The 12,509-nt window shown below is 43.1% G+C and overlaps 1 protein-coding gene across 7 annotated transcripts in view; it reads left to right on the top strand.

The window, feature by feature from the left end:
- The window catches only part of LOC130708380 (contactin-associated protein like 5-4-like), a 218,851-nt gene that overhangs the window by 20,730 nt on the left and 185,612 nt on the right, over positions 1-12,509 (top strand). For 5 of the 7 annotated variants that reach the window (XR_009008597.1, XR_009008596.1, XM_057548254.1 and 2 more), the window contains exon 3: positions 4,802-4,970. Coding sequence is in view for 3 of the 7 variants with exons in the window: in XM_057548254.1 (XP_057404237.1) it covers positions 4,812-4,970 (159 nt within the window). In the remaining 4 variants the exon portion in view is untranslated. Of the gene's footprint in view, positions 1-4,801; positions 4,971-9,967; positions 10,065-10,182; positions 10,220-12,509 lie in introns of those variants that run through there. The other 2 variants (XM_057548251.1, XM_057548252.1) reach the window with 2 other exon arrangements.

Below are 12,509 nucleotides of genomic sequence, written 5' to 3'. Positions count from 1 at the left end.
CATATAACTAAAAAGATAATAGGCTGGGAGGTGAAATAGTACAAAACATTTGATATATTTTTTACAAGGATAAAAGAAGATAGAAATGAACATTAAAGAAGTAGGTCAAATAGAAAAACTGTAAGATGGTAATAACCTCACAATATGATGAGGCAACTTAGATTTATTTTGTTTAAATAAATTGGTAGCCTATATTTAGAGTAGTTTTAAGTTTAAAGAGAATTTGAGCAGAGTATAGAGTTCCCATACACCCCCTCACATCTATTCCCCAAACCAAAGTTTCCCCTATTATTAACGTCTTGCAATAGTGTGGGGCATTTTTTACAAGTGATGAGCCAAAGTTCATACATTCCTATTAACTAATATCCATAGTTTACATTACAGTTTACTCTGTTGCATATCCTATGGGTTTTGACGAATGTATGACAAGCATTGACCATTACAGTATCATACAGAATAGTTTAAGTGCCCTACCTTTTCCAGGATGTCATATAGCTGAAATCATACAGTATGTTTCCATTTCAGTTTGGCCTCTTTCATTTAGCAATATGTGTTTAGGGTTCCTCCATGTCTCTTCCATTTAGTACTCTTATAGCTCAAGCTGCCATAACATAATACTATAGGCTTGGTGACTTTAACAACTCACAGTTCTAGAGGCTTGGAAGTCTAAGATCACGGTGCTGGCCAATTCAGTGCCTGGTGAGGGCTCTCTTCCTGGCTTGCAGACAACTGTCTGTTCACTGTGTCCTCACATGGTGGAGAGAGACAGAAAAAACTCTCTGGTTTCCTCTTACAGGGGCACTAATAGAGCCTAATCCTCATGACATCATTTAATCTAATTACCTGCCCAAGGCCTCATCTCCAAATACCATCACTTTGTTAGAGCTTGAATATATGAATTTTGGGGGGACAGAATTCAGTTGATAGCCTCATTCTTCTAACAGTATAAAATATGACGAATAAAGAAAGCTCATCATTAAATTATCTCTTTTCTAGAGTTTCTGTCCCCATGTAGTTATCAACTCCTGGGTAAGATAGCCTAGGAAAGCAAAATTTTAAAAAACACATGAACAAGTTTTTTTGAATCTCAAAATGATTTGAAGGCAAGAAACAGTGTTTGAGAGAAAATTGGGGAACCTTACTTGCATAAGAAAAGGTGAGATTCCTGTTCAGAGTTGAATGCCATTTTGGAGCCAGTCAAGCCAGGCTGAGGAAGCACATTCTAAGCGGAAGCAATAAAAATTGTGTGCAAAGAGCCAGGCTTGTTCTAGAAGTTAAACAAGCCCCACTGTGAATGTGGAAGAGTGAATGAAGGGGTGAGAAGCAGGATAGGTGAATGGGTACTAGGTTACAGAGGCCTATGAGTACAGATGGGCATATGCATGTAAGAACACTACTCATGGTAGGGAAAGAACCACCTGGATGTATCAGAAGGAACAAGTTCTTAACACTCACAAAGGGAAAAAAAAAAAAAGAAAGCCTGGTCTTCCCAGCTAGAATGGAAAACTGTTTAATACATGAGTATTCAGAATAGTTTTCAATCCTGAAATGTGGGGAAAAACTTAACATGGTCTAAACATTACTTGGGTTCCACCTAAAAAGCTTAAAAGCAAGACTCAGAAGGATAAAATTATTTTTAAGTAATTTAACTGCATCCCAGAACAAAGTTCAAGAATATGTACAGAGGGCTTCCCTGGTGGCGCAGTGGTTGAGAATCTGCCTGCCAATGCAGGGGACACGGGTTCGAGCCCTGGTCTGGGAAGATCCCACATGCCGCGGAGCAACTGGGCCCGTGAGCCACAATTACTGAGCCTGCGCGTCTGGAGCCTGTGCTCCGCAACAAGAGAGGCCGCGATAGTGAGAGTCCCGCGCACCGCGATGAAGAGTGGCCCCCGCTTGCCGCAACTGGAGAAAGCCCTCGCACAGAAACGAAGACCCAACACAGCCATAAATAAATAAAAATAAATAAATTAAAAAAAAAAAACAAAACAAAACACAGAGGCCCCCCATCACTGCTCATGAAACCATTGTTTAAAAAAAAAAAAAAAAAAGAATATGTACAGAAACACTAAAATATTTAGCACCAGAAAAGGAAAATCTACAGTGACTGTCATCCAATAAAAAAATTACCAGATATATCAAGAAGCAGGAATATAGAACCACAATGAAGGGAAAAAAAAACCTAATTAAAACTGACCCAGAAAGAGAAAAATTAAAGCATTAGTAGACAACAAAACTAAAGTAGATATTATAATTATATTTCATATTTTCAAGAAGCTACAGGAGGGATTGGACATGTAAAGGAAGGTATTTTTAAAAAAGCAAATCAAAATTTTAGAGATTAAAACTAAAATAGCTGAGATTAAAAGTACATTGGATAGAATTAACAGTAGATTAGACATTGCAGAAAAGAATTGGTTAACTGAACAAAAAGCAATATACATTATTCAAAATAAACACACAAAGAAAAGAAAAAAAACTTTAAAAAGATATGACTATCAAGAGAATGGGAAGTCAAGTCATAGATGGGGAGAAAAAATTTGTAAAAGACAAATCAGATAAAGGATTGGTATGAAGATATACAAAGAACACTTACTGCTTACCACTAAAAAAAGAGGACAACCTGATTAAAAGTGGACAAAAAATCTAAACTGACACCTCAGTAAAGAAGATATAAAATATCAAATAGGCATATGAAAAGATGCTCAACACCTTATGTGTTTGGAGAACTGCAAATTAAAACAACAATGAGAAACCACTATGCAGCTATGAAGAGGACAAAAATTCAGAACACTGACAACACCAAATGCTGGTGAGGATGCAGAGCAATAGGAACTCTCATGATTGCTGTAGGGAATGCAAAATGGTACAGACTCTTTGGAAGACAGTTTGGCAGTTTAATAAGAGAGTAAATATACATTTACCATAAAATGCAGCAATCAAGCTCTTTGGTATATACCCCAAAGAGCTGAAAATTTACGTCCATACAAAAGCCTGCACATGAATGATTGTGGCAGCTTTGTTCATAATTGCCAAAAATTAGAGGCAACCAAGGTGCCCTTCCATAGATGGATGGATTAAAAACAAACAAACAAACAAACAAAAACCTGTTCCACATTCATACAATGGAATATTATTCAGCAATAAAAGGAAATAAACTACCCATGAAAAGACATGGAGGAACTTAAATGCATATTACTAGGTGAAATAAACCAATCTGAAAGGGCTACATACTGTATAATTCTTAACTATATGATATTTTAGAAGGCAAAGCTATGGAGACCGTAAAAAGATCAGTGGTTGTTGGGGGTTTGGGAGGAGGAAGGGAAGAGTAGGTTGAATAGGTGGAACACAGGGGATTCTTAGGTCAGTAAAAGTATTCTGTGTGATATTACAGTGGTGGATACATGTTGTATTAGTCAGAATTCTCCAAAGAAGCAGAACCTATGGAATACATGCATGTGTTTGTAACAGGGAATTAGCTCTTATGATAATGGAAGCTGAGAAATCCCACAGTCTGCCATCTGTAAGCTGGAGACCCCAGAAAGCTAGTGATATAATTCAATCCTAGTCCAATGGCCTGAGAACCAGGGGAGGTGGTGATATAAATTCCAGTCTGAGGTCAGGAGAAGATGAAATATCTCACCTCACACCATGAGGCAGGAAAAAGGGGCAAATTCTTCCTTCCCCCAGCTCTTGTTCTATTCAAGCCCTCAACAGACTGGATGATGTCCACCCACATTGGGGGGGGGGCAATCAACTTTACTGAGTCCACCAATTTCAATGCTAATTTCACCTGGAAATTCCCTCACAAAATATACCCAGAAATAATTGTTAATCTGGGTCCCCCATAGCCAGTTAAGTTGACACATGAAACTAATCATCACAAGTCGACCCTGTGTCAACATGACACCCATCTGCATCTCCTCAAATCTTACTTAATCCCCAAATAAGACAATAACAAGGTCTTAATTCCACTTAATATGATACAACAATTCTGAGTCCAATCAAAATACACTAACCCTATCCCCAGAAGAGGAGGTAAATCCTTGTGATATAACTTAAAGTACTATAATGTAAAATTAAGAGTACTTACATATTATGATATAAAATCAATACAACTCATGTTACATAATAAGGGAATATGAGAGAGAAAAAACAAATACACACTTAACACAAATATATTCATAGCAAAAAAAAATGGTGTACTCATGACAATTACAGTCCTCGTTTCTGTAAGTGGTCAGTTATAGCTGGTCTTTGTAACTACTTTCTTCTACCCATTCTGTATTCTTTCTATCTTCAGCAAGCACCTCAGCAGATCGTGGTTCTTCCCTGGTGGGTGACCAAATCCTTCCTTCTTGAATAGTCTGGGTCATTAGTAGCCTTGCCTAGACTGGGTGGTTGTAGTTTTCCACTGAGCTTAATCAAAGAACATGGTAATACTAAGGGATGCCTTAAGCGATCTACTATATCCAGATACACGTTTCCTTACTTCCGTGGGGAAGAGTAGTCCGCAAGTAGTATCCTTGTATCAACAAACACTTTACTTTCCTTCTTTGTCTGTTGATTCAGAGGCATGAGGAGCCCAAGGTAGCTGGGTGTTAGTCTTAACTCCCAGTTCTTTGGAATCATTGCTGTGTCTCCTGGTAGAAGCATTTTCCCCTTTGGAACTAAGACCAGCAGAGCATAAGGTCACAGGAACAAAAAGCAAAAATTTGATAGTGGGTCACTAGGGATAATACTGAAGAGTTGAAAATAACTATTCTCATTTTTGTCCCTTCAAATTCCTGGACCCGAGAATCCTGGCTATGGAAGAAAGAGGACCATATATTGGACTCCAATTCAGAGCATCTACAACCCTCTGGAGAACCTTGCCCTGGGACAAGCAGAGGTATTGTCACATAGCCAGCCCTGTAACTGAGTCTTCAGAAGGCCATTCCACCATTCTATCAAGCCTGCTGCTTCAGGTAAGACTAGTGAATTCCAAGGGCCCATTGCCTCACTTCATCTGCTGTGAAATGTATTCCTTGATCTTGAGCAATGCTTGTAGAATCCCATGACAATGATAAGTCATTCTGTAAGATCATGGATGGTAGTTACGCAGAAGTGACGTATGCAGGAAAGGCAAATCTGTACCCAGAGCAAATGTCTATTCCAATAAGAACAAAATACTGCCCCTTGCACAATGAAAGCTGTCCAGTGTCATCAGTCTGCCACTGACTAGCTGGCTGATCACCCGGGGAATAACACCATATTGAGGGCCCACTGTTGGTCTCTGCTGCTGGTTGATTCTTTTTGATTGGGAATTCAGTAGTGGCTGTAGCCAGGTCAGCCTTGATGAGTGGAAGTCGATATTGCTGAGCCCATGCGTAACCTGCGTCCCTGTCACCATGGCCACTTTGTTGATGAGCCCATTGGGCAATGACAGGGGTGGCTGGGGAAAGAGGCTGACTGGTCTCCACGGAACAGGTCATCCTATCTACTTGAGAATTAAAATCCTCCTCTGCTGAGATCACCCTTTGATGATGAGCATTCACATGAGACACAAATATCTTCATGTTTTTCAACTACTCAGAGAAATCTGTTCACATACCTCTTCCCCAATTTTCTTTATGACCAACTTTCCAGTCATGCTTTTTTCAATTCCTGACCACCCAGCGTGTCTGACCATTTCTCCTTCCAAGTGTTTCTCCCTCAGCCAGGTGCATGGCCTCAAGTTCTGCCCACTGGGAGGATTTCTCTTCACCACTGTCCTTCAGAGATGTCTCAGAGAGGGGCTGAGGGCAGTAGCTATCCACTTTTGGGTAGTGCCTGCATATTGTGCAGAACCATTTGTAAACCAGGCCTGCCTGAGTCTCCCTCCGTCAATTAATAGTAGGGAAGTCCCCTTGACGTCATAGGTGCAGGCTGGGAGAGAAAAGGTAGTGTAGCAGAAGTGAGGACTGTGGGCCTTTGAGCTACTTCTTCATGAAACTTACTTGTGCCTTCAAGACCTGCTCTGGCCTGATCACATATATACCATATCCATTTGACGATGGAGTGCTGCTGTGCATGTCCTCTGTTATGGCTTGGTGGTTAAGATACCACTTAGTTCATGATGGGCAGCTCAGGTCACATGGTAACTTGATGGCCCAAGGTTAAGTGTTCAGTCTCTACAAAGTTCAGTAGCAGACCTCTTGTTTCTCAAAAGGAGACTAGTTACCAAAATGATGGAAGGGCCTTGCTCCACAGTTCTTAAGGCCTGTGCTTTGACTCACCTATGAGGGCCTTCAAAAGGCTCCAGACAGCATCCTAATTTGCCACAGACATGTCAACACCATTGTGTCTTCTGGATCTTATGGCCCAAGTGGCAAAGCAGCTTGCACTGCAGCCTGGACCTGTTACACAGCCTTCTCTTGTTCTGGGTTCCATCCTAAACTAGCAGCTTTTGGAGTCACTTCATTAAAAAGTCTGGAGTAACACATCCAGATGAGGAATATGTTGCCTCCAAAACCCAAAGAAATCACTAAGAGCTGTGCCTGTGCTTTGGTTGTAGGAGGTGTCAGAGACGACAACTTATCCTTCACCTTAGAAGGGATATCTTGACATGGCTCATACCACTGGGCCCCTAGAAATCTCACTGATGTAGGAGGCCATGGCATTTTGTCTTATCTATTTTCTGTCCTCTGACACATAAATACCTTACCAACAAATCTAGAGTAGTTGCTACTGCTTGTTCACTAGATCCAACCAGCATAGTGTCAGCAGTGTAATAGACCAGTGTGATATCTTATGGAAGGGAGAGTCAGGTGTATTTTCTAGCAAACTAAATAATGGCATCAGGCTGGAAAGTTGATATACTCATGAGGTAGGACAGTGAAGGTGTATTACTGGCCTTGCCAGCTGAAAGCAATCTGCTTCTGGTGGGCCTAATGGACAGGGATGGATAAAAAGGCATTTTCCAGGCCAAATCCATATACGTACATACCATTTACCAGGGTGAGTGTTAACTTTCTCAAGCAATGAAACCACATCTGCAACAACAGCTACAATTGGAGTCACCACCTGGTTAAGATTATGATAATCTACCGTCATTCTCAAGATCCATCTCTCTTCTGCACAGGCCAGATAGGATGTTGTAGGAATCACCACCCCTGCCTCCTTCAAGTCCTTGATGCTGGCCGTAAACTCTGCAGTCCCTCCATGAATGTGGTATTAAATTTTATTTATTGTTTTCCTAGGTAGAGGCAGTTCTCCTGGCTTTTACTTCGTCTTTCCCATCATAATAACCCTCCCTCCACAGGTCAGGGAACAAATGTGGAGAATCTGCCAGCTGCTAAATATGTCTATACCAAGTATACATTCCAGAACTGGAGAAATAACCACATGATTGGTTTGGAGAACCATTGGGCCCATGGTGAGACAGAACTGAGCTAAAACTCCATTAGTCGCTTGACTTCCATAAGCTCTATGCTGACTTTTGGGCCCCTGCAATGTTTTAGGTCTCTTGGAATTAGTATCATTTCAAAGCCAGAGTCCGTTGTTCCCCAAAAGGTCTAATAATTTCCTTTTCCCCAATGCACAGTTACTCTGGTAAAATGCCAAACATCATTCTGGGGAAGGCTGGGGCAAGAATTGACAGTATAAACTTTCAGAGTGCACTGGGGTCCTTCCTCAATGGGGCCCAGCCTCTCCTTCATTCCAGGGGTTCGGGATCCATAAACTGGCTCATGTCTAGGAATGTATTGAAGGGATGTGACTCTCTGTTTTTATGATTTAGGTTCGACTTTTATTCACTTGACCTAGAACTTTTCTGCTTATACAGATAAGTACAAATTTAGTAGGCTTCCTATCTATTTCACTTCTAGGAACACCATGATCAATTAATCAACACCATAAGTCAGCATGAGTCAGACTATTCTGATTGCTGCTTTGACTCTGCTGTACATTAAGGTAACCATGTCCACTTTGCCTTCAGTGGTTGAATATTGTCACTTGGCCCCTACCACCTCAGGATTCAATTACCCTCTTTGCATTTAGGTTTCCCAATGCAGTGACTGCATTTCCCACTGTGAGGTCTGATCTACAGAGAAAGCAACCACAGAGTATTCAAGGTGTCAACTGAAAAAAAATGCGCAACTTAAAAGTTGAAAATTATGTTGCATTTGGAACATAACTGAGGACTTAAGCCTGGGATACAGCCTCTCAGATAGCTCTGGGGACAGTTCCAAAGAGAAACAGAATATATAGGAGTTTTGCCAAAAAAAACCCAAGTAATCAAACATCAAAACTTTCCTGCTAATTAAAGGAAAACCAGACATCTCAAGTTAACGATTTTAACACTTTTCTATGTATGGGAAGATGTAAGAATCTGGGCTTAATAAAATTATTCCTTTGATATGCACCTAAACTATCTAGGGCCAGTATCCTGTTTTTCTACATCTTAAATCCCCTCAGGGTGCACTATCAGGGGTGGCTGCAGTGGCTGGTGGCTTGGTGGCTGCAAGATCCTTTGTTTACTGGTATGGCAGGTGACATTCTTTGTCCACAAAGGATATTGGGGATCCTCTCATAGATTTATTCCTCACAGTATTGATGGAAGGTAAAACTTCTGGAACCCCCCAGTCAGGTGAGCAGGTTTTAAGTGACAAATCTACTCTAACATTCCTCTATCCCTAAGCCTCTGAAGTTCTTCTCTAGCTTAAACTGAGGCAAGTCCAGCATTTCCAGGGTACTCATGGGGGGCCACCTTTTGGCCTATGTTTCAGCCAACCAACCAACAAAACTGCTAGAGCCCTTTCTAATTCCTCAAGCTGCAACAGTAAATGCAGAAGCCCTATTTAGTGAGCCCATACATTCAGCCTCATTCAACCTTATAAGGAATTCCTTCTTCCATTTTCCCACCCCTTTAGTACTTATTCCCACACATTTCCCAAGATTTTGTCTGTGTAACTTAGAAAATGGAAGTCATTATTTTGGAATGTAATGCACTTCCTCATGAGTCACAGATTGTATCCCACCTTTAGGGACCTGCTGAGCTTGAGTCTAGTTAAAGGTCCAGAAGTAAGGTGGGGTGGTAGGGGTGGGTCCTGAGGAGACTAATAATTATGTTACATGACAATTGCGTCAGGGGAGGCTATGACCCTTTCCTCAGGCAATGCAGGGTTAATCCTCTCAGAAGGAGATGGAAAGGCTGATACCCTGTATGTAGAGAGGCCGCTTCCACTGGGGTTGAGGAAGCCATCTCTGCTGGGGCTGGGGAGGCCAATACCACTGGTGATAAAGGATTCATCACAGTTTAGGGGCTCAATATCCCCAGCTTCATCAGGATCTTCCCACGGGTCCCCATCCCAACTTATAAGATCCAGTTCTTTCCCAATCAATGCCCTCACATTGATTCAACAGTAGATGCCCTTCAAAACTGGGAGTTCAACTTGCATTGTAATTCAACCAGTTGCACGATGAGGTTCTGTGCTTGATTTCCAGCCCTGTAGCTACAGGAGACAGTGGTCTCCTTCAGGGCACATGGTCATTTATGTGGCACTTGAGCTGGGAGTTCAAATCACCAAGTTCATCCTTTTCTTTCAGTGACATAAGAAGCAACAGAACAACATAATTATATACACTGGTTTTCCAAAAATGTTCAAAAGTATCATATACGTTCATCCCAGAGAAATTAAATTTTATGTCCATGCAAATATCTCTACATGATTGTTTCTAGCAGCTTTGTTTGTAATAGTCCCAAACTAGAAACAATAAAAATGTTCTAGGTCCCGGCTCGGGGAAGCGATCGCGGCCGCCGCCGCCGCCGCCGCCGCCGCCGCCGGACCGGCCGGAGTCGGGCCGGAGCCGCGTCCCCGCGGAGCAGGCCGGTGGGAGTGGGCGGCCGGCCTCGGCGGCGCCCCCGCGGCCTGCCCCGCGCTCGCCTCCGGGCCGCCGCGCCGCCGCTGCGATGGGGGCCGCCCGGGGCCGCGCCCCCGCCCAGTCCCGCCTGCCGCGTCGCCGCTGAGCGCATGGGCCGCACCGCGCCGCGCCGCTCTGGGAGCCGGTCCCGGGGCCCCGCCGCCGCCGCCGCCGCTCGGGTGAGTAGTGCGGCCGGGCGCGCATTCCTGAGGGGCGCGGGCCTGTGCGGCGCCCATTGTAGGCCGCGTAGGCCGGGCCAGGCGCGGGACCCGGAAGAGGGGCTTGGAGGGTGTACGGGCTCCGAGGCTGTGCGGGCTTGGAGCGTGTGAGGAAGGTGTGTGGGTCCACTCTTGGGAGGTCGGGTGTGTCTAGGAAGGGATGCTAGCAGGTGATGCAGAAGGCAAGGTCTGTTGACTCTGGAGCCTATGGATGGGGAAGAGTGGGATTTGGTTCAGAAGGGGCAGCCACTTGCTGTAGGTGAGCTGAAGGGGGTGAGGAATACTCAGGATTCTGAGAAGGAATGGGGGCTCCTCCTGGAAGAGACCGGGGTGTGCAGCTGATGTGTTTGATTGGATGGTGCCGGGTGCAGTGCTGTGGTCTGTGGGCCTGGGGCATGTTCGGCCAGAGTGGGTGGGGTGCAGAGGGATCCTGGAGATAAGCAGGACAGTGGAGTGTCCCTTCCCCTCCCCCAACAAAAAGTAGAAATGAGTGCGTATGAAACCCAGGGAGGGCACCCTCTGAGGCAGAGGTGCCTGAGTCTGGGTCTCTGCTGTGGTTTGGCTTGCTTGAGGGGCTTTACTCTTTCAGGTTGATGCCTCGCCCCCAAAACTCTCTCTTGGGTGTGTATCTTAGAATCTATCTCTGGCCTACATTTTGGAATTCAGTCGCTCATGAAACCAGAGCTGTATAGTCAGGACAGTGAAACTTCTAGCTCAGCCTCGAGGACAGAAGAGAAAAATACATTAGTACTCTGGGGATTTTTCTCAGCCCATCTCTAAGATAATTAATAAAGAGTTATTGTGCATCTCAGCCCCTCCTTTTTGCTTGTGCTTACGTTCTCTGCTGCTTCAGGAAGAATCTCAGATGTACTTGGACCAGGCCCTGTTTTGGAGAACATACACAGTCTAAACCTGACCTCCCAAGATAGCAGTATCTGGGTTTCAGTTTTAGGAACTTCTATTCAGGGACAAGGATGGGAAAGCATGCAAAATACAATGTTTCTGTTTGATTTTTCAGCAGGTATTGATGTTTCTTGGATTTATAGTTTCAGAAAAGCTAAGTGGATTTTTTGGGTTACATTAGTCATTGAGGATTTAGGTGGTGGGGGAACAGATTACATGTAAAACAGTAGTCCCAACCCTTCAAGACTTTAATTAATGGACAATTGGGAATGTGTCAGAATCACGCTCTATTGTTTCCACACTCCACATAAATCAAAAATTCAAAAGTTCTATTTGAGTAAAATAAATAAATATACACACACCTCTAGCACTGAGCTGGCTGCCATGGTACCCAGGGGGTGCGCCTAGGCAGTGACTGAAGGCGATTTTAAATGAGGTATCAGAGTTGTGCATTCTTTTTATGGAATCCCTTTATTGATGGTGGTTACAGGCTGTTGGCCAGATTCCGTGTTTGTGGGCGTTTGACTCTAACCTGAATTAATATAACTGCTTTATCTGTGGTATGTATGTGTGTGTACACTGAATGCTTGCTGTACTTCTCCGTGGGAACCCAGATATTTTGGTAATTGGAGCACATTTCAATAACAGCAGTAATTTGGAGAGATGTTTGTGTGCTTCCAGGGACACCAAAGGTCTTCTGTCATTTGACAGCCAAAAATAGATGTGAAGTTTAAGAAATGTTTCTTCTGGGCTATGAAAAAATCGTTTAAATGATTAGGGGGACGTGTTCACACACAAATGAAAAGTTAGTCTACCAAGACAGCACATTTTTATAATAAACGGCTAGATCTTGAATTTGCTGCTATTTCAGCACCTGTGAAGAGCTGACATTTGGCGTCTATGACAAGTGTTGTTTTCCTTAATGTTTATGAATTAGGTGTTTATTGGTGCCCATTAGTTGCAAGACCTTGTGTTAGATGCTGTGGGCCCTGCAGAAAATGTTTAAATCAGCCTGCTACAAATCATTTACATGGAAGAGATAAGCACTTTAAGAGATAAGTGACAGTGACTTGTCATTAGCCTCCTGTTAGAACGCAGTGACTTGGTTTTTTCTCAAGGCTAGTGAACTAGAATATCTCCATCCGTAAGGCTCAGAGCACCAGGTAAAGCAAAAGAATGGAAAAAAAAAAAATGTTCTAGAATAAGTAAATGGTTAAACAAACCGTGGTACATTAATACTATGAAACACTACTTAACAGTAAAAAGGATTAACTACTGATACACGCAAGTACTTGGATGGATCTCAAAAAACATGCTGGGTGAAAAAAGCCAACATTTGAGGTTGGTGTTTGAAGGCCACATATTATATGAATACATTTATAGAGCATTCTCAAGATGACAAAGAAGGAGACAGACAAGTGGTTGCCAAGTTTTAGGGATGGTGCATGGGGGCCAGGGTGGGAGGAAGGTAAGTGTGACTATATATCAGGGTAACAGGAGGGA

Source organism: Balaenoptera acutorostrata, chromosome 6, assembly GCF_949987535.1.
Source record: "Balaenoptera acutorostrata chromosome 6, mBalAcu1.1, whole genome shotgun sequence".
Classification (NCBI taxonomy): Eukaryota; Metazoa; Chordata; class Mammalia; order Artiodactyla; family Balaenopteridae; genus Balaenoptera; species Balaenoptera acutorostrata.
Note: the sequence above shows the minus strand (reverse complement) of the source record. Positions and strands in the feature narration are given on the sequence as shown.